Consider the following 26,474-nt stretch of genomic DNA (forward strand, 5'->3'; position numbering starts at 1 on the left):
AGAAAGCAGAGCTTGGAAAATGGAGCAGGAAGAACTATTCTTTATAAGGAGACCATTAACATGTCGCAACTAATTGTTTCAAATTTTAATTAAGTTACATCGTTAGCAAACAAAGCTCCTAAACCCTACTCGCTGACTCTGACAGTAGTCTGTCAGTGAATCTTTCCAAGAAGACAGCCTGAAGTTTCTATCTGTCTGGGGTATGTTTGCTGCCAAATATAATTCACATTAGAGGAATCTATATTTTTGCAGATGATAGAGGTTTACACTCTATTTGTTTCTTGCTATAACAATTAGAATGGAGAAAGACATCGGTATGCGACCAGCCAATCCCCTCCTTCCTTCTTTCCACTGTGTCCAATGAGAAACCATCTGTTAGTTTAAAGTACCGTCACAGATATGCTGTTTCATTTTCCAAATACGAGCAGATGAAGGCAGAACGCCGAAATGCGTCCTCGCTTAATAAATGGATGAAGGAACCCCGCGAGTGCAGTGTGTGTTTCTGACACGGGAGCTTTGGGTAGGGGGTGGGGGGGGGGGGGGGGGTTATATATATCATGCATGGAAGGTACGGATTTGATTCCAATTAGCAGAAGAAAACTCAGTCATGAGGTCAGAGTCCTCAAATGTATGCTGTGACATATTTAAAATCTGTTCAAGCAAACTTACATCTTTATGCAGTTTATTCGGAGCATGAAGTATTGTTAAATAAAATGAAGCGGGGTATTCCAATCAGCGTGGGAGCCTCGATTCTTAAAAGGCTTTCCGGGTACTAATATGTGGACATGAACGGCGCTCGACCGTTGTTCCGTAAGCTGCAGCATTGGGGTCCAATAGGTGCAAAAGCTTTGCCACTTGATTACTCCTTTTAATCAAAAGTAGGTGGATGCGTAACTTGTATCATTTATACTTTCTCAGTACCAATGTGTGACAAAAATAGAAAAGATTTAACATAAGTGAAGGAAAGGAGATGTGGTTTAGTGGCTGAGCTGCCAACTTTGGTATTTGGGGACCTGGGTTCCAAACCTGGCATCGGCACTTCACTGAATGACTGGGCCTAGTACTGAATCACTACTCATAAAATTGTGGCATTCAATGTAAATGCAATGCAGTAGTAGATGTGAGAATGAAATATGTGAAATCACCAGTAAGTGTATACCATTTATTTGATGACCACTTCCTTCCAGGTCGCGATGGACACCGTTTCCAGTTCAGTACTTTTTGAGGGATAGCCTAATGCTTCCGGGTCTTGTAGTGTTGTTTTGCGTGCATTAAAAGTAGTAATTTATTGGTAAATAGTTCCGGATTGTAAGCAGCGTATGTTATGACATGGACATGGCCACGCAAGCACACGATCAAGACTTGTCTCATCTCCTAACCCTCCAGCTACGTTTGCTGATACATTTGTGTAGGGAGAAGAACTAGTTTCCAGTTCCTGGAAGCATAAACAGAGAATGTCCTTCCTTGTGTCTTTCTTTCTCGCTCCGCTGGGTTCCCAGTCTAGCAGAGTCTTGGCTTTGAGTTAAGCGGCCCTCTCCAGACAGTGAATCAGCGTATATAGGGCACTCTACCAGGGCCTTTTGATGGCTATTTCTGTGTGTACATGCAGATTTGAGCAGTTTCGAGACCCATAGGTGTAGCCAATAGCATTGTTCACGGTCATTTAATGACTTAAACTGTCCCCTTTAGGCGTGCCAGGTGGTATTCGGGGATGCAGAATGCCCATGATGCTTCCTGAACCCAGAATTAGGTTTACTGGAAAAGGCGGTTGCCAGGAGTATGTGAGGTACTTTTATTAAACCGACAATCTTGCTAGTGACCAAAGGCATTGAACAGGGATATTCACCCTCCCAAAGGTTGTGCGATCAAATTTCTAGTTTCTCTGATGAAAAAATACGCACCATTCAATAGGGCTTTATAATCAACCCACCCCGGTCCAGTGATACGGTGGTAAAATCCTTTATGGAAAACCGTAGACAGTTTGTCTCGTTCGTTCCTTTTTCATCCCCAGAAAGTAGCGTGACATCCAAGGTCCCACAGGGCTCATGCCTTAGGCCCTGTATTTAATATTTACATACATACCCTCAATCACTCTGATCTCAGCCTTTGGTATTGAGACCACCTCTTATGCCGGTGATGCGCAGCTCAGAGCATCCTGTGGCTCGGAGACCAATTTCAAAAATGTCCTTTACAAAGTTATTCAGTGGATGCAATGTAATCACCTGTGAAATGTAATCACCTAAAATGTAACGCCGAAAAAACTGAGATCATGCTGCTCAGGAAAATCTAAATCTTCGTGCTAGTCAAATGGTGACCACTCCCGGTGCCCACCTCCCCACCCCACCCCTCCACCAAAAACCTTGGAGTGAAATTTGATGCTTCCCTGTCCTTTTGACCTTAAGCACTTGCAATAGCCGGCATAAGTCTTTGAGAAAATGTTTTGATCTGTTCCTATTGGCCACTAGAAAGACTGTTGCTTTCACCTTAATTACTTCCAGACTAGATTACTGCAAAAGTCTTTATGCGGGGTCTTCATAACAAACCATCCATAAACTTCAGGTTGTACAGCACGTAGCGGGCAGACTTGTTTTTACCACTCCTCAGACGTTCCTCGGCTTCAGCAGCCCTAAAAGCCCTTCATTGACTTCCAGTTCATAAGAGAATTTTGTTCAAAATTCTCTTGTTTACTTTCAGAGCGCATAGATGCACAGGGCCCAGCTACGGGCCCAGCTACGGGCCCAGCTACTTAGAGGTTAGATTTTCCCACAACAAAACTAAAAGAACTCTGAGATCTCCTTGCTCGAACTTTCTCTGTCACCTTCTTTCAGAGTCAAAACACGAGTTGGTAAATCTTTTTCAGTCCTTGGCCCCAAGGCATGGAACCAGCTTCCCCATCAACTAGGATTCATTGAGTCTGAAGCACTGTTTAACAAGCATTGGCATAGCCAATAGGTCTCGCTTTTAGGACCTTATAAGTATTTAGTTATGCAGCACAATATCCTTGGTGCAACAACATCAACTGTTGCATGGCTCAACACTTATAAGGTCCCAAAGGCGAGACCTATTGGCTATGCCAATGCTTGTTTTTCTTTGACATAGAAAAATATTTGGATTCTTCGGGGTGCTCATTTATAATTAAGAATTTCCCCCGCCCTACGTCATCCACCAGAACTGGAAGTCTTATAACGAGGCCAACCCCTTTACATAAAGCTATCTATAAAACATTCTATTTTTTGCGCAAATGAAGCAAATGTAAGCAGCTCCTAGCAGTTGAGTGATGAACTCTCCCTGCGAGCACTTACTGCATGCCCACCCCTCACCCTGCAGCATTGTTATTCCGGTGTTATTATCTTTGCAGCAGTTGTTACACAAGCCAGGCTAATTGGTCAGATCACCCACCAGCTCTTATCAGAAAGTGGCATCTCCTGGTTCATCCACTCAGCAGAGCTGGCAAGTGGCTGGAGAAAGCCTGTCTCGTGCACACATCAGGCCCAAATCATGTGGAACACGGATAGGGGGTTAGTGGGGTGATTGGGACCCTGGGGTGAGACTCGCCCACAATTAGGCACTCATTGAATGTGATTGGGACCCTGGTGTGAGATTCACACACAATTAGGCACTCATTGAATGTGATTGGGACCCTGGTGTGAGATTCACACACAATTAGGTACTCATTGAATGTGATTGGGCTCATGAGGTGAGACTCGCACACAATTAGGCACTCATTGAATGTGATTGGGCTCATGAGGTGAGACTCGCATACAATTAGGCACTCATTGAATGTGATTGGGACCCTGGGGTGAGACTCGCACACAACTAGGCACTCATTGGATGTGACTGGGCTCATGAGGTGAGACTCGCACACAATTAGGTACTCATTGAATGTGATTGGGCTCATGAGGTGAGACTCGCACACAATTAGGCACTCATTGAATGTGATTGGGACCCTGGGGTGAGACTCGCACACAACTAGGCACTCATTGGATGTGACTGGGCTCTTGGTGTGAGGGGGTATGAGTGGGGTTGAGCTTGAAGGTGTGTGGCTGTCACTCACTGGATTGTGTCTAGAGTCTGCGAGTCACATCACGGAGAAAGTGAGCCCAGGGCTGTCATTCAAAAAGTGCGTCTGAGCAGAAGGTGTGAAACTCACTAACTATTAGCATGTTTGCCTGAAGGTTTGTGAAAACCATGAAATAATGAGAATGAGGGCAGACGAAAGGAATGAAGGGTAGGGGAATGGAAGAGGCGGAAAAAAGGAAGGAAGGAAAGATAGGAAGAGACGGGGAGTTATGGAAGGGAGAGGAGAAACAAAGGAAAAAAGAAGAAAGTAAGGAAATAAAGAAGGGACACAAAACACGAGAAAAAACGAGGTAATGTTGTTAAAGCCACATGTAATGGCCAATATGTAATGGTTGACTTTACAGTCAACAAAAGGCATCTTCCGAAACCCAGGATTGATCCAGGTACCTTTAGATCTTCAGTCTAACGCTCTCCCAACTGAGCTGTTTCGGCTGCTTCTGTTATTCATGTTCCTGTTCTAATTCTAGTGATGATGCATCCAGGTCTTTTGAAAGAACCCATCTATAGACTGAATAGAACAGGATGGGACCATCTATGACCTAGATAGACACATCGGCACCAATAGTGCACCTTGAGAGTGCCCGGCGCGGCCGGCACCCGCTGGAATAGTTCTGACTCCTTCTGAACACTTTGTGCAGACTTTAAAACACAATTTACCTAAGGAGGCAGAAAGGCTAGGGAGGTGTCCCCATATGCAAATGATGCGTTAGGTCCACAGAATCGGGTATCTTACACCCACCAAGCACTATTTTTGGTCCAGAGAAGACGTGAAGGGAGCAGTCCTATGCAGATATGTATTTATACGTAAGTCGACTTAACATCGATTAATTGGTTAACACTGGCTTTGAAATAAAATTTAACAAGTGCACGCGCGCCTCGCTCTCAAAGTAAAAAAAAAATGTTTTAAAGTTTGACGAGAGGCAGCAGGGGGAGGGGAGAGAGGAGGGGGCCTGTGCCTGTTTCCCTAGCGGGAGCAAGCAGGAACCATTCTGTTAATTACTAACAGATGGTTTCCAAGCTCGCTCCCGCAAGGGAATCGCCAAACGTGCACGCGTTGCCATTCAAAGCAATGCAACGCGTGCACGTTTTTGGCAGAAAATGGGAATCGATAACTAAAGGTCTATTCCTATGCAGCGCATGCATAGGCGAGACCTAAAACGCAATTAAAGACATGGATCTTCTCAGCTGTGATGTATTCTGTTATTCTCTAATTCTCGGAGCTAGAGCCCTTGTCTGGGTCCCTCCTTTACTTAATTGGGTCATTTCCTTCTGCATAGCGCCAAGATGCTCTCTTGGGAGTGAAGTGCTCTTTATAAATGTCACATTCATTCATTCAGTTAGCAGTATGTTGAAGGGTCATCGTTGGCTGTATACAGCCCTGTGTTGCAGTGCATCAAAGCGCTATGACTTGGAAGGATTGTTTTTACAGATGTGACTGTGGAAAGCGCTAGAGGTGTGATCTAGTGCTGAGCAGAGTGGGAGGACCGTCGGCACGTGAATATTTTGTAGCGCTGGCAGATAGTTGTGGAATCCGCTTTGACGGAGGCGCTTAAAACCAAACTGCACACATGGCGCTTGTTTCGACAGAGGGCACAGCCGTGGGGAGCGACCAGGGAATGCGACGGGGCATCGGTCTCGGGTGCGACCGGATTCGAACTGCCCTGCGTTCTTGTTTTGAGGTGAAACTGAGCGCTCTGAAGCAACAGTAACGCGACGCGAGGCGCTTTTACTATCAAAATCACTTAGTAAGCAGATCTTCAATGCCGAACGATTCGATGTTTTCTGTGCTTCTTTATAAGATTGTTGCAGTGTGATGATGTCAAACCTACAGTGTGCTATAAATAGTGCCCATTAGATGCATGCTGGCAGCTAGGTGGGCTCGCCGTAGTAAAATATGTGTGACCGCAGTTATTTTTTATTATGTTAGACAGGGAGTGCACGCAATAGCATTATTGAATAGACGTCTCCTTCGCACTGCGGGCTGGTGCAACATGTCAAATGTACGTGGATGTTATAAATAGCTTTTTGGTTCCCGCATGCTCTAAACGTACCACAACACATATAACTTCTGGATTCTGATGTTACACTGACATCCAGTGGCAGTGTGTGCAATAGCCTTTGTGCATTTTTGACTATATACACATCCTTTGTGTTTTGTTCAAAACGACGTGGTTGCTTTCGATCAGTTATTGGAATGTTTCTCTCCACCATAAAAATGTCACATAAAATTCGGAGAATCTCTCATCGGAAGAGCCCGAATCATATACTTTTTAGGTCACGTAAGCTGAATTTGCGAGCGCCAAAGAGTAATTTGCTGGGACAAAGTCTCAGATCCGTATTCAAACACTCACCGGACACTTCCATCTTTTTTTTTTTTTGCTCCTTTGAAGAACATCCCCAACCAGAGACGGAAAACGGGCCATTCTTGCCGGCCACCCAACACAATATTTGGAAATGCCTCTATTTTTAACACTATTCATTTTTCAACGGTTATATCAAGTGGCCTGTTACACCAACAGCGATAATACAAATATACAATAGTGGCACATGTTTCGCACCGGTAGTTTGCAGTAGGTTTTTCAAAAGTGCAATGGAACGTGGAATGCAAGAAAGACAAAATATATCACTTCAGGGTCTACTGATGAATTTTGTCGAGATCAGAGGCGGGGAGAGGGGATCTGGAGCAGGGCAGGCCACTCTAACCCAGAGGCCCACGTATGTTTTCATACCATTTAAGTGGTTGAGGACAGGGTGGGGATCCATATTTTAATGTCTCCATTAGGCCTCTCTCCTTCTGTCAGAGCTCCGTTCTACAGTTTCCAGCTGCACTTGCGTTATGGCTGTCAAGCTATAAACACTACTCGGTCGGTGGACATCATGCTATAACACTACATCTACCTACTCTCTTAACTGATGTTCTCTTGCAAGTGACCCTTACTGTCCACGTTTATACTCCAATAACAGTTCTTAATTTGTAAAAAAAAAAAAAAAAAAAAAAGTGCCAGGGTACTCGAGAGGTGACACTACACAGTGCTTAATTTGTAAAAACTGTAGTGCTGGGGCTCTCGACAGGAGGACCGTCTAGAGCGTGCACCATCCATTGCCTCTGGCAGCACTGCCAATGACAGCACCAACACACTACTAATCATCACACTTTTAAAAGTGTGACAATTCATACTATTACAGGCCCCCAAAGCTATAAGAATGGCTTTGGAGGCAAATACTAATAATTTCAAATTCAATTGAAATAATAAACAGAAGTTGTTGTGCACGTACCTGAATTGGCAGACTCCACTACCATGTAGCAGACAGTCATAAGCCCCGGTGCTGGCAATTAAGTGTCGGTGCTGAGCACCGGAAAGCACCTGCACAAATTAAGCACTGTCCTTTAATGAAATGGGGCTCATATGAGCGCATCATAACTTTTCTTGCAAATGTATCCAGCGCCGCCTCCCAAACAGTCATCGATTTGCGGCCTTCTGCTCTGGTGGCTGTTTATACAAGGACAGCAATCTCGGACGACACACATCTGGTCACCACGTTCCCAGCTGTAGAATACGGCGCGTGCAGTTTCCCACCCCTTGGTTAATCTGTGCTTAGCCAATAATGGGGCCAACTCTGCAAATCTACTTCCATGTTCCTTGGCGTCAGAACATTCCTAACATACTTACTTCATGAGGCATACTTATTTGCAGTATGGAAGCAACACTGGAGAAATGCAACCCATATTTCTGATTTCAGCTACAGTGAAAAACAGGTGCTATCGGGTGCAATGTATTTTTAAGAAACCAGACCTGCACTTCAAAGCATCCAAGACTTTCTGGGAATGTTTTTATATTTTTGTGTCTCCAATTACTCACTCCGCCTCAACCCCCTAGACTGAAATAACCCAGCGGTGGTTATCCTTCCCTAAAAACAGTGTCTATTTTGCAGCTGCGCCGTCCTCCCTCGTAAGTATGGCTTTATAATTGTAAACTTGATATTCTCGGAGGCGCCCAGGAAGCAGGCTTTCCCTTATGTGCATACATGATATTACTCGATTTATAATTTCACCGGTATAGTCAATGATAGCATTTAAACTCTATTCCTAGACTGTATATTAGCCATTGTATATGGAAAAGAACTGGAATTGATAAACCACAAACACTGTTTTCAGCTTAAATAAAAGTTCTCTTAATTTTTTTCCCTGCTCAAATGTTTTTATTTGACTGTCGCTATGATTTTACCCTGGCAGCACACACTAGTACGTAAAAGAAATGGGTGCATTATCTTTACTTCAAAATAAAATAATGCAGTAAAGAGGTTTCTCTAAAAGCGGGGGAAAAGATGCAGCGCCTTCATATAAAGTAGTAAGAATAGATGTAATGAGGGAGCGATAGAGATAGCTGGAATAAGGATACAAGTAGATTCAGCCAATAGTGAAGTAACAGAGACATACAGTATAGGAGGAGAGACAGAGAGGCGGTCAGTCCAGTAGGGATGCATTAAGAAGCAGGTATCATCTGTGGCAGAGATAACACCGATAGTATTGAAGGGAGAGGTGCAAAGGTATCCAGAACAGGAGGAGAATGGTACAAAGACGAACACTAGAAGTCCTTGTTCAAAATGTGGTCAAAAATTGGAATAAATCCAAATTGTAGTCCGTTGTTCACTATATGCAGGTTTTTTTTTGTAGCACAAACCTGGCCAAAGGGTATAGAGTGTTTTACAGCAGAACTTGATTAGTTGCACTTTTTATCAGGAACAGGGAGATTAAGTGCCTGATTTAGATCTTGGCGGACGGGTTACTCCATCACAACGGTGACGGATATCCCGTCCGCCGAATAATAAATCCTTTTATATCCTATGGGATTTATATTTTGATGGACGGATATCCATCACCGTTGTGACAGAGTAACCCGTCCCCCTAGATCTAAATCAGGCCCTAAGTGATTTTCCCAGAATCATAGGATGCTAACACCGGGATTTCAATCAGGAACCCCCTTTTGCAAAGTCAAGAGCTGTAGCCACCCGGCCAAACCAACATGTAATGCACAGATTGCTATCGAACTTAAAAGTGAAGATATAGAGGGGATGTGTTTAGAGGCAGCAGGAACAGGAAGGAAGGATTAAGAGTTAGCCATCACAGGACAGATTGCTATAAGGGCAATATAGACAGCCAGTGTAAGAAAGTGAGATTCTGTGGCAGTCAGCCAGTAGGGAGGCAGGGCAAAATATTTAAACCTATAAAGACGTAGACCATGACAATGACAAAATATGTAGAAATTAGCCTGAAAAAAAACAATCTGAATAAGGAAACGCATCATCTATTTTCACGGTGTGACAAATTGCCAGAGGACACTTCTGAACCAGATCCAGAAATCCCAGTTATTTGGTTTGAAACTGTGCTGACTGTGGAGTCTTCAAGACTTTTTTTTGGAGATCACTGCCATGATTCCTGTCAAGAAAGTTCACCCAGACGTGAGGCAGGTTTGTTTTCGTTTCAGATACAAATGGTCAAAATATGGTGACAATGTCAAAAATGGGTTTCTCGGATGACAAAACTGGGCAGGGCTCAGGGAGACTCCCTTACCACAAAGTGTGGTAAGAAAGCTGAGGTATGTGACCTTTGAGGGGAAGAACGCTTAGCCTCCTGGACTGCGATTGGCTGACGTTTGGCTCTTGTCAAATGATGTGGATAGGCTAACAAATTGGCCTCTCCAATATAGTAAAGCTTAGCTTTAGTACTACTTATTTATTATGATTAGGCTGTCCCGTTTTAGGTTAAACCTATAGTAACTGATAAACCCCACCGAAAGGGAAATAGCCCTCACCAGTGTAAACATATAAACACTGAAAAAACACCTGCACAACCACAAACTAAATGTCATTCAAAGAAAGGAAAATGAGAGTGAAAGAGTCGGTTTTTTTCTTCATGAAGGGGCCAATACAATGCAACTCTGTTATACAAGCTAGCAGCAAGAAAGAATGGGCTAACATTATTCTGCTTGAGTTTTGTTGTTTGGGGATGTCACTAAAATATTGTTTCTTCTTCCTTTTGCTTTTTTCAGTATTGTGGTCTTTGGTCTAAAGATGCAGGGTTTAGAAGCATGTTTTAGATCTTGTTTAATTATTTTATAAACTGTATAGAATTAGGAAATATCAAAATCATATTTGATATTTTGGCTGAGTTTGATTCTTTCACTGATGGGTAAAATGACTGGTTTCATAAGAATCCTTCCCAATATGTGCCATCACATTTACCCATAGAGAATGGGTAAAACCCCTTGATACATCGACCCCAATTTCTACTGAGTCAGTATTGATAGTAGGTGAATTGCCAACATCTCCGGCTTTAAACATTCAGTGCAAGGTATAGTAACAAGTATATGTGAAAAGAGTGCTATCTCCAAGCATTTGAGATAGTGGTGTAAACATGACACCAGACTTTTGAAAAACATAGAACGCAGTGTCACTTGGAATGCTGCTGCAAAAAGGTTCTTTCCAAGTTCAACAAAGACTGGAGTGATATTGTTTGTATTTCAGCTACTTGCATGAAAAGGTTGTGTGATGACCTATCAAAATCGATACCTGAGCTAAAGTGCTTCCCTGTAAGACATCCTTGCCACTTGTTAGATGGTGCACTGTTTTGTTATGCATGGTAACTAAAATGCAAATATTTCTCATTTTGTGCCTTGTGTGGCATCAAAGAAAGAGTCATCTCAACTGTGTCACTTAGCTGATGGTTCTCAGTCCAAGGGACTGTGAATGCTATATTATCCATGTGGCACCCGTTTACAGAATTTTTGCTGAGTGATGATGCCAAAGGCAAGAAATGTGAGGATATTGATAGTGATTTGAAAAAAGTACACTCTACTGCACTCTTAGATTTTTACAGGACAACATAACTGCTGTAGTGGACATAATAAACAAGCATTGGCATAGCCAATAGGTCTCGCTTTTGGGACCTTATAAGTATTTAGTTATGCAACTGTTGCATGGCTAAACACTTATAAGGTCCCAAAGGTGAGACATATTGGCTATGCCAATGCTTGTTAAAGGGTTAGTGTCAAGGGTTGAGCCAGCTGAGGCGGTGCGGGTTGCAGCACACCAGTACGGCTCAGCGTTGCCGTGGCTCTAGCAGCCCGACGGAAATAATTTGATGCCCCTCTTTAATGATCACTACATGCGAAGAAATCTGTTCCATATCACCTCTAGGCAGTGGAGTAGTAAAATGCCTCAGCACCAGCCATTCACATGGGCACAAAGTGAAAACTAGTGCACGAAAGAAGTAGGCTCCGTGGGTCCTGCTTAAATAAGCCACTGCAACCGTAATGGTCAAAACAGCTGTGCCTAATAAAGGCAGAAGCTGTGGCATAAACAAAGATGGCGAGGTAAACTGCTAGAAAATTATTGCTCCGCAACGCGAAGATTGCAACATTACACAACTCGCCGCTGGCGGCGGTACCTGAATGAATTAAATATCCATGCCCCTAGGAGGCAGGAGCTGTGGCTGAAATTAACTCCAGTTAAGGTGACTGGTGCTACAAAAGATAACGCAAACTGTAAAAATGTGCAGTTGCGGTGCGAGTGAAAGTCATTAACTTGTGAGTAAACGCACCGCCTTCACAAACCCTCTGAAACCACCAGAGGCTTGTGGGGTGAATTTGCGGGTCTCCCAACAGCAATCGGGCTTTCTTAAAGACAAGAGCGATCTGTGCGGTCTCTGACGGCACAACCTGGAGGTTAGAGCAGCCTCTGTGGTCTCGGGGGCACCCCCCGCACATGGGAGCTACCCTGGATTGCGGTGAGCCTCGAACCCTCCCGCCTACGGGAGCTCTCGACTTAAGCTACCGCTATGTTGCTATGAAGGCGCCTAGTATGGACAGCAGGATATCGGCGGGGGGAGTAGGCCTGGGTGGAGGTAAAAAGATAGATTGGCTGCATGGCGCTGGAAGGATAATCAAGGCCAGCCCCGGAAGCAGGCTTTTCCATCGACAGCTCGCTTTAAGCGAGGGCGGAAAACAATATGAAAGTTGCAGTCAAACACACTGATGTCTAGCAGGAGAGAGACTGGAGTAACCTCCGGAGCTGCCGACTTTGGACGTTGGGAACGGGATTCGAGTCTCTGCAGTGTTAACAGTTTTACTCTAGATGTCTGTGACAGTGACATGCATATTTTCATGTAAGAGAAGCTTTGACTGTTACCCTTTCTAAGTTTGTTCTGAGTTGGGAGAGGATTTTGCATCTGCTGGGCTGAAACTGTTCCGTTTGACTCTTGGCACAGCTGGGTGTATTGTACCTGTTCTGCCTCCAAACAAAGTGTGCGCAACTCCTGCATGTGGTGTGCCTCATGTATGTGTGAAGAAGGCATGGGCTGCTGTTCCATACACTGTACCTGTGACGATGCTGCTGAGTGTCAGTGATCACAGACAATATGTTGTATTCAGTTTATATTCAGTCCAGGTCTCGGTGGTTAGTTTATTGCGACTGTTACTAAGACTAGATTATTGGTAAAGTAGCAGTTTATAAACATACATACCCTTCCACACAGCAGCAGTGGCCGCAGAAGGGATGGGTTGGGGGTACTTAGAGGGACAGAGCAGAGAAAAATATGCACGGGTACTAGAACAAGCCCGGGAGTTGTGGAAGACGCGCGGCCGCGAGTCGCACTCTGTGGTGGGGGAGGAACGTTGAAGCGCGCGCTAGGGATAGACAGCTCCTCGCGCTATAAGGAAGTGGGATAAGGGAGGGGGTAGGGGTGAGAGGCACGCAGGCTGGCAAATGGTGAGCACTTTCGCGGCCGCTTTGATGTTCTCAGTGGCCGCGCGGCTCACTGAGAACATCAAAGCGGCCGCGAAATGATCACGCAGGCTGCCAAATGGTGCGCGCGCCCGGCGCACATGCACTGTATTTGGAGGCCTGAAAGCACTAGTTTGCACTTCCAAATCCCCCCGTTTACTAAAGCTCTCGCGAGACCAGCGCCAAAGCGCTGGCTCAGGCGAGACCTAAAAAACTAGGGTCTGAAAACACCCTTGTCTGGCAAGTGTTCATCATAATTGGGGTAAATGTGAAACATCTCCTTGAGAGTAGGCTGGGTGACACCTTTAGTGAATTTGGCACTTTAACATGTTCGATGTTAGAGTGCTTGCCACTTGGTAAGCAAAGCAATGTTGAAGAGCAATTCAGGAACTTTTGTTTTACAATGTATGAGAAATGGCTTGCAATGATGCATAGAAATGTCCCTTCACCAGCCATGGCATTTGAAATCAATGAAAACTCACGGTGGTACTCTGTACAAGTTCTAGATCCCTTCCATAAAGGGAATCTTCTCTGTAGTTTCAAAAGTGCTGCTTCATGTTTGACCGCTTCAATAACTGAGGGCATAAACGCTCAGTTTAATGCAAATGTTGCAGAACCTGCCCAGAGAATCACAATCTTTAAGTGCACCAGTATTGGCATGGAAAGCTTGGTCAGTGACAAGAGTTAGCAAATTGTGTACTGGCTGTTTCAGCGTTTCCCATCTCAAGTGCCAATGTTGAGAGGGCCTTTTCACATAAAAAAGTTTACTTGGAAGGAAAGAGGGAGCGCTTATGACTAAAGACTCACTGAAGGAGTATTGTATGGTGTACTACAAAAAGTTTGATTTGCAAAAATGTATTTGGACCTCGTATACACTGTACGTACACTGTCTATATACCATGCACTATCCGTGCAGAAAGCAAGCAACAATAAAAGCAAAACATTCCATAAACACCGGAAAAACATTGTTTCTGTTGATTTTAATGGCGTGAAAATGTTTAACCACTGATAACCACTGTTTTTTTAAGGTATTGAAATCACTTGAAAACACTGAAAAAAACCACCAGAATTTACCAAAAATAGAAACTGAAAACAGGAAAGCCTAATTATGATATATTGTGACTCCTGCCCGATGACAGGGATCATTCAAGCATGTTGAATCTATAAAAGATCCAATACGGGAGAAATAGAAATTTGCACCCAAATCTAAACTCTAGGAGAGCTCACTTTTCTCCCCCGCAAATATTGCCAGGTAATACTTGGTGGAATTTGTGCTAAGAAAAAAACCCTAATATTCTGAGCTTTTCAACTTGGAATGGGGTAAAACATACAGTATTTCTTTACTCTCTCCATTCTTAGATCCTGAACTTGGAATGTGGGTTGATACTGTGCCCTATGGTATTAGTATTATCAGGTACTGTATTACTTTCCCATAAAATTGGCCACTCGTAATGCGGTTTTATCTCTGGTCTAAAAGATTTCCAGTGCTGTGAACAGCACCCAGATTTCAAATAAAAGGTAGAAATGCACTGTTCAAATGCATGTCATGGTACATTAGTTGAAATGTCTTACATTTCCAGGTGGTGAATTGTCTGTATGTTTAGATTAATCAATTTTATTTTATCTTTGCAGCTATGAGATGATGTTCAGATGCTGGCAATCTGAACCCAAAAACCGGCCTAATTTCACGACACTAAAAAGACAGTTGGAGGCAATATGGGGAAGACTGTCACTTCTGTCAGCCAGCCAGGATGAGTTGTACATCAACATAGGGGAGGGCCTGGATGCGTCTGGAGATGATCCTCCCTTTGCGGACCAGGATGAAGTAAGGGAGAGCGGGGCAGAAGCCTCGGCTAGTGCTGCTATCACTAGTGACTACCGGTACATCATGAACCCAGTGTGCCTTACTGAGGACGATGAAAGGCATTCCAGCACCCATGCAGGTGAAATCAGAAGCCTTTTACTTGACGACGAAGAGGAGGACCTAGTGTTTGAAGAAGATAGTATTGTCATCGATATTTGAGGGAAGTCTAGTTCTAGAGTTTGTCATCCTCACTGACAAAATGATTGCCTTCGTCATTGTAAGGAGATGCCTACTGCAGGGCATGCATTCCAGTGGCCAGCCATACCCATTCACTTCTCAAAGTTAAGACAGAAACCTACTCTTTGAAGTGTTGAAGTTAAATGGCACATCCTGGATTATTAACAGACTCAATAAACTGAGAAATTGACTTTTTTTACCTTGTGGTGACAGATGGAATATTGCCATGAAAAACATGACGGTGCAAGTGTGCAATCTTTGGCAACACAAACTTTTTTATATAATTCATATGTAAAGACTGCTCTGAACAGAGGCCAGAAGATAGATTATTGCGTTCTCTGTTTTCTTCCAGGTGTGAATGTTTGTGGCACTCGAGAATAACGGGTGTCTATGTCATAATCAATTTTACATGTCATCACCTCACATTTTATGGGGAGGGGCCCTTTTTATGTGAAACAATGCTGAATTTCTGTTCCCGTGTTAGCCTACAGACAGGAATATATAACATACTCATACACATTAAATGCTCAGAAAGATGCTCGACTCCTGCGGACGATGCTGGCTATATATGTTTCCCCAGATCTAAATATCTGACACTACACTGCACATCAGATAATTCATCTCATCACCTAAGAACTACTGTGTGAGGCATCTAGCGCTTTCTTTTGAAGATACATGCTTAAAGTTTTCTTTGGTGGAAGACTGTGCCTCCCCCCTTCTTTAAAGGGGGGAGCGTTGTACAAGGCCCTGGTGGCATATTTGAGTTCTTCCTGAAACATAGCTCACGTGCCAAGAACAGACATTAACGAGTAACTTTTGCTTTGCAGTACATTGTCTGCTTGCTCCGTACAATGACTAAGCAATGGACTAGTGGTCTTCCTGTCTTACCCTACTCTGAAACAATAATTATAAAAGGAACATGAGTGGCGCGATTGGAAAGATGAACAGAGTTAAGAGATCGAAATACAAGCTAGAAAAATACTGGCTTCATAGTAACTGGATAACATTTCGGATGGAACAGTGGGAGAAACCATGTGATGCAGTCGCTATGCCATCAGAATGATGCACATGTCTGAGTGTAGGTGGTTGGTTTATTTTATTATGCTTTTTGTCTCATAGGGTTTTTTTTATTATATACAGAACCGGTCTAGTCAGCCAGCGCACGGTAATTAATATTTATTTTGGCTGTACCCGATGACCCAGTGCATGCTATGCATTAACCTGTGACAAAAAGAAAGAATAAGAAATGTCAGTGATGATTTGTAAGCATGGCGGTACCCGTCAACGCTTCCTGAAACTGTTTCACTCAGTGTGTGAAAATGTGTTCTCGCAAACATTTTAGCCATCTACAAATCTTCAAATATTTAATGGTGCCCCAGGGTTACTTTTTAGCTACATTTAAAAAGTTTTTTTATACCACTGTTTGATTTAAAAAAAAAAAAAAAAAAACAATTCATGGTTCTGATGTACCTGAAGTCCCATTTACAAGTGTCGAATACCTAGGCCAGGAAAGTAATGTGAGCATGCATTTTCAATAATTTTAATGATTTAGAGTTGCATACCAGAAGAGCCTTTAATTGGCACTTCATCAAAAGACGACGGGTCACTAAAGGAGGGTGGCAATGTAGAACATTCATAAAAATACCAGGGTGTTTTTTGAGGTACACCACTACACAACAAAATCGATAATTGAGGTGTCTCTCACCCTAGACTTATGCATTGAGTGCCCCTCTCAAATTCTAAGGGGGGACATTTTACCAGCACTTAAATACAATGTTGGAGTAGCAAAGAAGCAGTTAGCAGGAGGGAAAGTGGTCAAAGGATAGGGAGCCATTTCATGCTCTGCAGTGCTAACCCAGGTGGGACATGACTTTGGAGTTATCAGTGTTTATCCGCAAATGATTCTGTAAAAGGTCCAATTCTCCTTCAGTATGCGCTAGGTAGGAATGAACAACGACCCCCCAAAAAAATCCTTCCTCAATCGCGCTCCTGAAGAACTGTTCCATGATGAAGCATTTGCATTAGTAGCCGGCAGGCTAAGTGAAACAATCCTATTTTATCTCATGTACCAAGTGGTGTATTTGAATTCTTAGAAGTGCTCTTCCCAAACCCTCTTCATAGTTGAAATTTGCTAGATTTTCCAATACATGAGGCAACACTCAGAGGACAACCCTTAAGTGTTATCCCACAGAAGGTGAACCCTCTGCTTCTTTTCTGGATGGTTTTAAAAAGGGGTGGTCTTGATATCGATTTTAAAGTGACGTTTACTGCTTCACCTTGACCATAGGTGAGATTTACCAGCGGCTGACACTGCCTAGTTGACTACTGAACTTTGCATAATAGTGTCTCATCAAGAAACTAGTCCATCATCTGCTTTTGCCTCTTCCCATGATAACAGATGAAACTTGACTATTCAGTGGGTAAGAGGGCTGAGTGCATTTGATCGAAAGTGGTTCAACAAGCATTGGGATCTTAAAGCTAATAATGGCTGAGAGTTTAACTCGCATCAGCTTCTGCCCGGAATTTTTCATTCTGCTTTGACTTTTGGCCTGTCTGTTGGGACCTGCACTAGAAGGCCACAGTATTCAAGCCACGTTTACGGTCTTAACTGCTCTATGTTGTAAAATAAAATTGAGTTTTGAAATGGAATACTTTTATGTAAATAAAAAACTATATTTTGTATTTTAGAGTCGAAAACAAATAATAAACTGCTCTCTTTTGGGGAAAAAGCTTTTCTCTCCACTTCTGTGTCTTGGGGTCAGACTTTCAAATAAACTTCTCCCATTTATAACGTTGACAACCAAGTCAAAGATTTATAGGAAATGCAGTGTTCCTATATCCTTGGTACGTTGTATGTGCTGCATCAGTGACGTATTTTGTCAAAGCATAAATACTTAGTAATGTGTATAACCAATTCAAGTGGTGAAATCCATCCTAGATTACTATTCCTCTCACTGATATCAAAACCCCGCACCTCTAAATAAAACAGGCCCACATTTAGAAAGTGATCATAGTGAAGTTAGTAAAAGTTCAGCATTCACCAGTTTGGAGAAAATATATTGCTTCAACTTATTTGGAAATTGCTGTGTGCAACTGAATACCCTATCTGCTATCACTGTCCCTTTTTGTAGAAATGAACATGTTTCTTCCCTTCAGTAATCTTTCCGCTCCCACAGCTTGATGAAATGAACCCTTCCCAAGCACCATACTTGAATAATATGTCAGCGTCACCAGGTGGCGCAGAATGGCATCCAGCATACCAATACAAAGCCACTGGAAGTGAGATTAGTTTACTATGTAAGGAGCCACAGTGCCAGTGATATCTGTTCTGTTCATTATTGTGCATCTCCATCAAGCCTGAGATGCAGTGGACAGAGTACAACATAAAACACATGAACACAGTAATACATTGCCTATTGAGAAGAAAGACAAGCAAAAGTGTGGTAAGAAATGTGTAAGAGCTGAATCGTCTGTCAGAGAGAGCGCTTCGCAACGCAAGTAGTTTGTTTTTTCTCAACAAAGCTTTCTCCTATAGATCCCTTTAATTGGCTATTCCCAAAGCATCCTTTGCATAGGAAGGATGAATATACCGTAGCAGCTAGAACACAAAGGACTGAAACACCATTGAACATGGTCACTTTTGATGGTTACTAAGCAATAATGTTTGATGATGGAATTAACAGAGGACCAAGTAGCTGCCTCGCAAAACTTCTGAATTGGCACATCGCTCAAAAGAGCTGAGGTTCATGCCATGCCTGTGGTCGCATTACCAGGGAGTGGTTCAGGAGGAGGCTTATTTGCCAATGGTATGGTTAAAAATATGAGAGTAACAAAGTTATAGTTGAGAATTATTGCTAAAAAAATAATGATTTAAACGAATGCCAAAATGTTTTGACCCTCACAAAGAGTCCAAAAACGATCTGGGGCCTTCTTCAGGAGTGAAGTCGTACCTCTGCATGAACGACTACACATTCATTCTCTGTGTGTGCGAGAGGCCAATAGCTCTCACCTGAAATTATAAGAGACTACTTATCAGGGATTGGACAGGAAAGGCTGGTAGAACAAAGGCAAGCCCGAGGTCTACCTTGTTTGACTTGGAGATGCCAGGTAGGGTGTCTCCTATTAATTTCCAGGAGTCTCCTAGACACTCAAACTCCAGTCACATTGGGAAAGAAAACCCATTTGGATTCTGTCAGGTGGGAGGAAACGCATCTAAATAGGGGGAAGGTAAAGGAGCTGAAGACTGACTTGCTTGGTGGCAGAAGTGGTCTGCCATGTTGAAAAGAGGGCTCCTGAATAACTTTAAAGTAAGGCAAAAAGGAAGTCCTGTAAAAGGAGATGGGGCTGCAAGAAAAAAGTTAGAATTGGGTGGCAGAATTTCTCCAGGCACCGGATAAATCTGGTATCCTAACCACTACCGCCACAGAACATTCCTGGGCGTGGGAAGCCTCCTCCTGCAGAAAGCTGTGCTGAAAAAAGTTTCCTGACTCCTGCTGGAAGTTAGTTTAGGAATTTTATTGTGTTGTGCACTTTACTTTTAAATTATTGGTACTGTTTGAACTCCTACTCCTTCCTGCACATTTCTCATCTTAAACCACTCCCAAATCATTGTTATGAAACGAGGAGAGGCTGAGGCAATTAATCAGTTATCAAATATTTCTGACTGACAGCTGTTCCAAACCGTGGCTGATTCTTAATCTCGGTGTGCAAATGGTAATAGTCAGTGATTGTCTGAATGGACTACCAAGTGACGCCTTGGTAAATAATCACAACAGGAACATTGTGAAGAAGTCCAGAAGTAGAAGCCAGTCCTCTTTTGGTATGAGAAATTAATTCTTCAAGAAATTCCTTTTTGTTAGCAATATTCTCCCATCTGGAAATTGAATGCTTGCAACTGAAGAACAATTATCTGGTAGAGACATAGGGCCCCATTACGATGTCAGGCGGAAGGCCATTCAAAAGCTCATGAATGGTATTCTGCCTGACGACTGAGGCATCGGTCCCAACGCTGTATTATGATACAGGCGGTCCGGACGATGCTTATGGGGGAATCCCCCCGCCTCCAACAGACTCAAGGAGCCCGTAGGGGCGGAAGGCGGATCATAATCCCCAAAATTGAGGCGGTGCCTGCTCAGGCACCTCAGTGGGGATTACGATGCATGTTTCTGACAGCCTTTACATGTCGGTTTTTCTGCCATGAAAAGGTGGAAAGTGTCATTTGAGTCCCCTAGCGGGGCCCCTGTCCCCTGTGGCCCTCAGCTATGGGCCCTGGGGTCTCAGTAAACATCCATTCATTGTGTGGCAGACACACTAAGGTGCCTGCCACACTGTGCATAGATGTTTGAAAATGTGTATTTTTCCTATTGCAGCTGGTGATGCAGCACAAGCCGAGATCGGAAATATACACTTTCCGGCTGCCGTGAGTGTGGTCCCATCATAATTTGGGAAGCGGGACCGACGACTCCTTGTCGGGTGGTCCCGTTTCTGACCCAATGCTGGTCGGACGCTCGTCCGACCGGCATCTTAATGAGGCCCATAGTCTAACTGTAGATTCCTTAATTTTTTTATTCTCCCTGGGTGTTAAGACTGAATCTGGAAATATTTCAGCAGTACCTCTGCACGCCAGATGACAGCATTGTACGACTCCGCGATGACATCGAATCCGGTTTTGACATCAGTGGAGTCATATAAGTTCCCTCCAGCAAGCGGGCGTCAGTTTCTTTTGTGAAACCTTCTGCACCAAAACGTGGAGCCACTATAGAAAATGGCTGTGGAAACAGTGTGCCAAAAAGATCAATATATATTTGAAACCATAATTGGTATGCTAATACCTAGACAAGGTCGTTAAGAAACTACCAAATGGTTCTTCGAAGCCCAAGGCTACGTGAAACACTGACCGCTGGTATATAAACCAGTGTCGTATAAGGAAATACCTCTCACCCTGTAAATTGTTCGCAGAGCGGGAAGGATGGGCAGGGTGTTAAGGGATCTCCAGCTAGTCTATACTTCTACCAGATAATGCGTTACCAAAGGTAAGTAAATTGTTCATCTGATAGAGACTTCTAGCTGCAGATTCCTTAATTTTGTTATTAAATGCTATAGCTATATCCCACTTGGATGAGGGGTTGCGAACCAATCCCACAAACGTTCTCAGAGCGAACCAGCCAGTCACAATTAACAAGAGACCATACACATGTAGGATTTAGATGAAAAGAAGCATGAGCTACTTAAAACAAGCATTTGCAATGCAATAGGTCTCGCATTTTCGAAACTTTGACCTATTGGCATTGTAATGACAATGCCTTTCATTTATGTGCATTTTGTACTTCTAGTCACTGCTTGCAGGTTTTCAAAACACATAAATAAAATGCATTGTCATTGACTATGCCAACAGCAAAGAATTTCACAAATGCGAGACGTATTGCATTGCAAATGCTTCTTAGAACTTTTGCCCTGTTTGTTACCCTGCAGATGTGAGAGGGGACTGTTGGTACCTGGCTTACTCTTCTCCTGAAATCTTATTGGTCTGTTCTGGATCTTCTAAGGTGGTGTTCTGCAAGGCAGTGTGAGGCCCACAGTGAGCGACATTTAGTTAGGACGTAACAATCTGGACATAACTTTGGTGTGCATGGATTGAGTGATGGAAAATGAGGTTATCACAGCACTTATGTTGGTTTGGATGGTTGCAGCCCTCTGCTGCCATTCAGTGACCAACGCTACAAATGCTTGCTTATACAGAAAAAACGCAATATTCTGGCATGTTGATATCTCCAGAATAAAGGCATAATTACAACCCTGGTAACCAGATCGGCCAAATACTTGCGTAGATCGTTCTTTTGGACATGTTGCTTCATATTTTGAATAGGCATGACGTTACATTTTAAAACTTGCAGATGTAAAAAATGAGGATAGTTTGGACCTTGTGTAAAGAGCTGCAGTACAAACAATATCTGACGGCAGCACTAGCATTAAGCTTATACTAGCTGATTTTAAAATGGGTATGGACGGTGTAGTTGCTAAAAAAAAAGCCAGTTTCTGTAGCTCGGCCGCTATAGTGAAAGCGGACCACACTGAAAATTAATTAAATAAAGAAGTGCGGCCAACTAAGTGAAAGTGGACCGCAGTGTAAGTTGAATAAATAAAGCTGCGCGGCCGCTAAAGTGAAAGCGGACCGCTCTGCACTGCAAATTAATTAAATAAAGAAGCGCGGCTGCCTAAGTAAAAGTGGACCGCGGTGTAAGTTAAATAAAGCAGCACGGACGCTAATGTTAAAGCGGACTGCGCTGCAAATTATCAAAAAAAAATATGTAACAACATGCCAAAGCGGGCTGCGGCACTGCCACTAAAGTAAATAAAACCACAGCCGCTGAAACGGACTGTGCAGCAAATTACAAACAAAAAAAGTAACAACAATGTAAAAGAGGGCTGCGGCGTTGTGTGGGTGGAATAGGGAAAGACCATTAAAGAAAATAGTGCTCACTGACTAGATAACGCAGACCGTGTAACAAGCCAAGTAAAAGGTCCAGTCGTTATAGGTGGTAACAAATGCAGACAAGGCGGTACCAGGGCGGGACTAACAAGCCTATGTACGAATCCAAAGCAAGCATTTACGAAGGACAATTACTCAAGCCAATGACAATTATGGGCGGAGAGTGAGCGGGGCTTCCAGTGTATACCCTAATACAGCATGCCTCGCAGAGTGAGCAGCACATGCGCACTGACGCTAGGCTCGACCTAAAAATCTCTTGAATGACAAGACACGTTTAAATATAGATGAGCTGTAGCATCCTAAATTATTAAATCACACAAACTGCAGTATAACAGCCACCGGTCGTCCAATGTGATTATAAAAAGCCTGAAGGGAAAACAGTGATGAATAACAAAACGCTAAACCACACTTAATTTAACCCCTTGTGTGCCCATGACGAGCTGGACTCGTCATGGGCCGCGGTTGCGCTGTGCCCATGACGAGTCCAGCTCGTCATAAACCCCGCCCGCTAATGTAACGGCCGGCACAGGGCGGGGAAAGGGCGTGGCACACAAGGGGTTAATTACAGAGAAAAGTTAAATGTTACTGTTTGTCAGTAACCTTCATAGTAGTGCAACAGAGATCAACTAAGGTACAAAAAGCGAGCGATATAATTAAAACAGTAAAAAGACATAAAGGTTTTATTATCGCATGCGTAGTAAAAGCACAAAACTAACAGAACACTCCAGTGACTGTTTAAGCGTCTTCATTTCCCGCCCCTTGTTTTCCTGTCACACTGGGCCTAAGTGAACTCAGCCCGGAGGAAAGTTTACCTCCTGGGGCTAGGTTTGCCTCCTAGGAGTAAGGAAGTTAGACCATTTCCGAGCACAGGAACTTGCTCCCACAACGCAGGACAGCCAGAGCAACCTGCAGAAGAGGCTATACCAATCTACATATTATGACACACGATGGGAAACGGAGGCCTGTCTTGCATAAAACCTTTCCCCTGGATAAATAAACAAACCAACCAGGTATACATACATACAGTAGTACCTTTTCGATTTTAAAGGGGATAAACACACACACACAAAACACCCATAGTATTTAGTGGCCAAACTATGATGATGTACAATCATAAACAAAATACAATGACATCTACGGGTTAGGTTCCGTTTTGTAATTACTCCTACTTTCATTAAGTGGCATCTGGCGAACATTAGAACACTTAGCAACAAGATAAATAAAAATTAAGTCAAATGCATAAATAGTGTAAATGCATAGTTTACAACTGCTAAGCAGTTTATGTGAAATCCCAAAGAAATAAGAGGTTAATCTGGAAGATGGTACTTAATTTCTGCCACACCTCCACAATCACTGGTATACTGGCACTAGTGGATTTTTATTTCATTTGAGCTGGATTGGTAGTCATCCAAAATACCTGGTTGATCAGTAAGTGCCTGGTACCGACAGTTTTTGTGTAGTAGATGTGTTGGACATATTTGTATATGGATTCTAAAAGTAGTTGGTATCTTCTAACCGTTTCGCAGAGGCTGGCCCCAACGGGGGCATCGAAGGCCGGCACCATAATCGACGCCGAGCCCCCGTAGCAGAACCGGTTTTTGGCGCCCAGAAGTGCCCCCAGAGCGGGAAGACCCCCGCACCCCCGCAGCGGCCGCCAGAGAGGCGGCGGCTCCCCCGGCCAATGGGTGCCCTAGCGCCATACAAATGACCCAATGAGGGGCGACCACGAGCTAGGCCAAGATGTGCTGGGGGGGGGGGGGATATAAGCACGGCTCCCCCAGGTAGGCTCCTATATGTTGGAGCGGGGGAGCAGCACCGGCGAAGGAACTTTTGACCCACCCACACTGAGGAACAGCTATGTCGCAGGGCTGAGGCACAGGCAAAGCGTTGGCAGAGAACGACGGGGAGAATGGTTGGTACGGAGGCACACCGGAGGGCGGTGTGCCGGGATAGGACCACTCACATTGGGATGCCTCACGAGTGGGCCTAAGGGCGGTGTGTAGGACCACTCACTTTGGGATGCCGCACGGCTGGGTGAGTCGGTCTACCACAAGGGGTAGCAAACGGAGATGGCGCTCGCAGCCCAGTCCCGGCCAGTTGGCAGGGCACAACAGGAGTCCGACAAGGTAGCGAGTTGTGGCCTAACTCCCGGACAGCAGCTACACCCCCGTGAAAAAGAGAGGGCAAACCCAACCGAACCAAGGAACGACACAGAATGGCCAAGAGACAATACATGCCTGCAAATAAGCTATCCACCGAACTGTCCGTATAATGTGTGGGGACAAATGGTTTTGGCAAATGTGATGTATGATGATATGCTGATTATGATGACGCAAATGCGACAGTTCACCAAATGATAACTTACGGCCTGAAGTACTGAGTACCCAAAAGATACACATGTATTCCTAATAAAACTGCAGCCAACAAATGACCATCACAAGAAGTGTGTACGTTGGCTTATTTACAACAAGGAATACAATGTGGGAAGATTGCAGTTTGTGGGAGTGGGCTAAGTGCGGGGGTTATGAACATTCCTTTCTAACACTATCATGACTGAATCACTTCCGTAAGTGGGTTTTATAAGGGGCAGAGGGTGGAAGAAATGAAAATTTTATTGTCTGCGGGTGATTATGGAGAAGTTTGTAGAAGGGAGTCAGTCGGTTTCTAAGGGGTCTGATATAGGGTTAGGTAGGTGTGTGTGTGTTTGTAGAGCTTTATCTGAGAGCTGTACTGGTGTGTCATGAAGGGTCTCAATGAGGCCTACGAGTGTTCTGCGTTCATATGTTTTTTCATTGACAACTTGGCTTCGAGGGAGTGATTTTATGTGCTGTCTGGTTTGTTACGACATCTACCTCTGGAGCCGCCAGGTTGCATCTTAACGTTTATATAAGCTTCTGGTGAGAACATGGCTTGGTGGGTTACAGACATAAGTGTTTGTATCCTTGTCTAGTAGGTCTGTGGGTTTTACAGCTGTTGTGGGTGTGTCAGTCCCCAGGGGTCTCTTGGGTTACAAGTACCAGACTGCCAACCCTCCCAAATCACGCGGGAAGTTCCCGAACAAAGACCTTACCTTCCTCCAGTAGATTATAACAGTATCAGACCACAGGAGGTAGCCCGTATACCACAGCGATACTGGGGCAGTACATTATATCAAACGACAATGTCTCAATGTGGGTATCATTGGAGGAGCAAATACAGTAAGCAAAATTGAATTGCTAAGGATTAAATCGGCGTAGGGAGAAACACAGGGAGACGTATTCATGTAGGGTTTTCTTTGTATTTAGAATCGATAAAAACATGTTAGACATATTAAACAGCATATGTACAAGCACATGGAAAGATAGCACTGCGTTACATTAATGAACATGTAACCGATAGGATACTGTGCACAAGTGCTCGTGAAAATTATGACGGCGCAAGTGGCACATGAAGTGGTATATACAGCGCTGGTGTAGGGAGCAACGAAGAACAAAGTGGTACAACAAGTACTACATATTTTAGACATCCAGGCAGTCAATGATGTACAAATTACAGAAGACAATGGATAGGATGTCCGTAACAAGGGGGCGCCAGAAGTTACACTGTTGAAGTCGACGGCGTTTCGGCCTGCTGAAGTCTAGGCCATCATCAGGACTGGTTACATACAAATTAAAGGGAGTGCTAAGGATGAGAGGAAACGTATTTCAGGGTGGTGTGGAGCATAGAGGGACAGAAGAGTAGAAAAAAGCAAAGAAAATGCTTGTATCTACGGTCGCTCATGGCGGCAGTAAAGGAAGGCAGTGAATTGCAAAAAGGGCGGGGGGGAAAGGCTGCAAGTGGAGGGAGGGGTTTTGGGGGGGTATTAGTGCCTTAATCACTTAACGACGCAGAGGGCTAATGGAAGGAAGCTGACAAGGGTGCTGAATAATGAAGGGCCGTGGTGGCGTATGAATTAGTGAACAATTAGGATGGCTGGTCACAGGACCTAGTGAGGAAGCGTGTATTGCCGGTGCGGAAACACGAGAAGAAGGGAGAACAGTGTGGGTGGCGGGGAGAGGACGACGCGCTCGCGGGGAATGGTTATTAAAGGATACAGTGCAAAAG

General features: G+C 43.9%; 1 protein-coding gene across 1 annotated transcript in view; it reads left to right on the forward strand.

Moving 5' to 3' along the window:
- Nucleotides 1-17,690, forward strand: part of TYRO3 (TYRO3 protein tyrosine kinase) — a 386,178-nt gene extending 368,488 nt beyond the window's left edge. The window contains exon 19 of the mRNA XM_085627071.1: nt 14,494-17,690. Coding sequence (XP_085483197.1) covers nt 14,494-14,884 — 391 coding nt within the window. The 3' untranslated portion in view covers nt 14,885-17,690. The remainder of the gene's footprint in view (nt 1-14,493) is intronic.
- The last annotated feature ends 8,784 nt before the right edge of the window (nt 17,691-26,474 follow it).

Source organism: Triturus cristatus, chromosome 9 (assembly GCF_964204655.1).
Source record: "Triturus cristatus chromosome 9, aTriCri1.1, whole genome shotgun sequence".
Taxonomy (NCBI): Eukaryota; Metazoa; Chordata; class Amphibia; order Caudata; family Salamandridae; genus Triturus; species Triturus cristatus.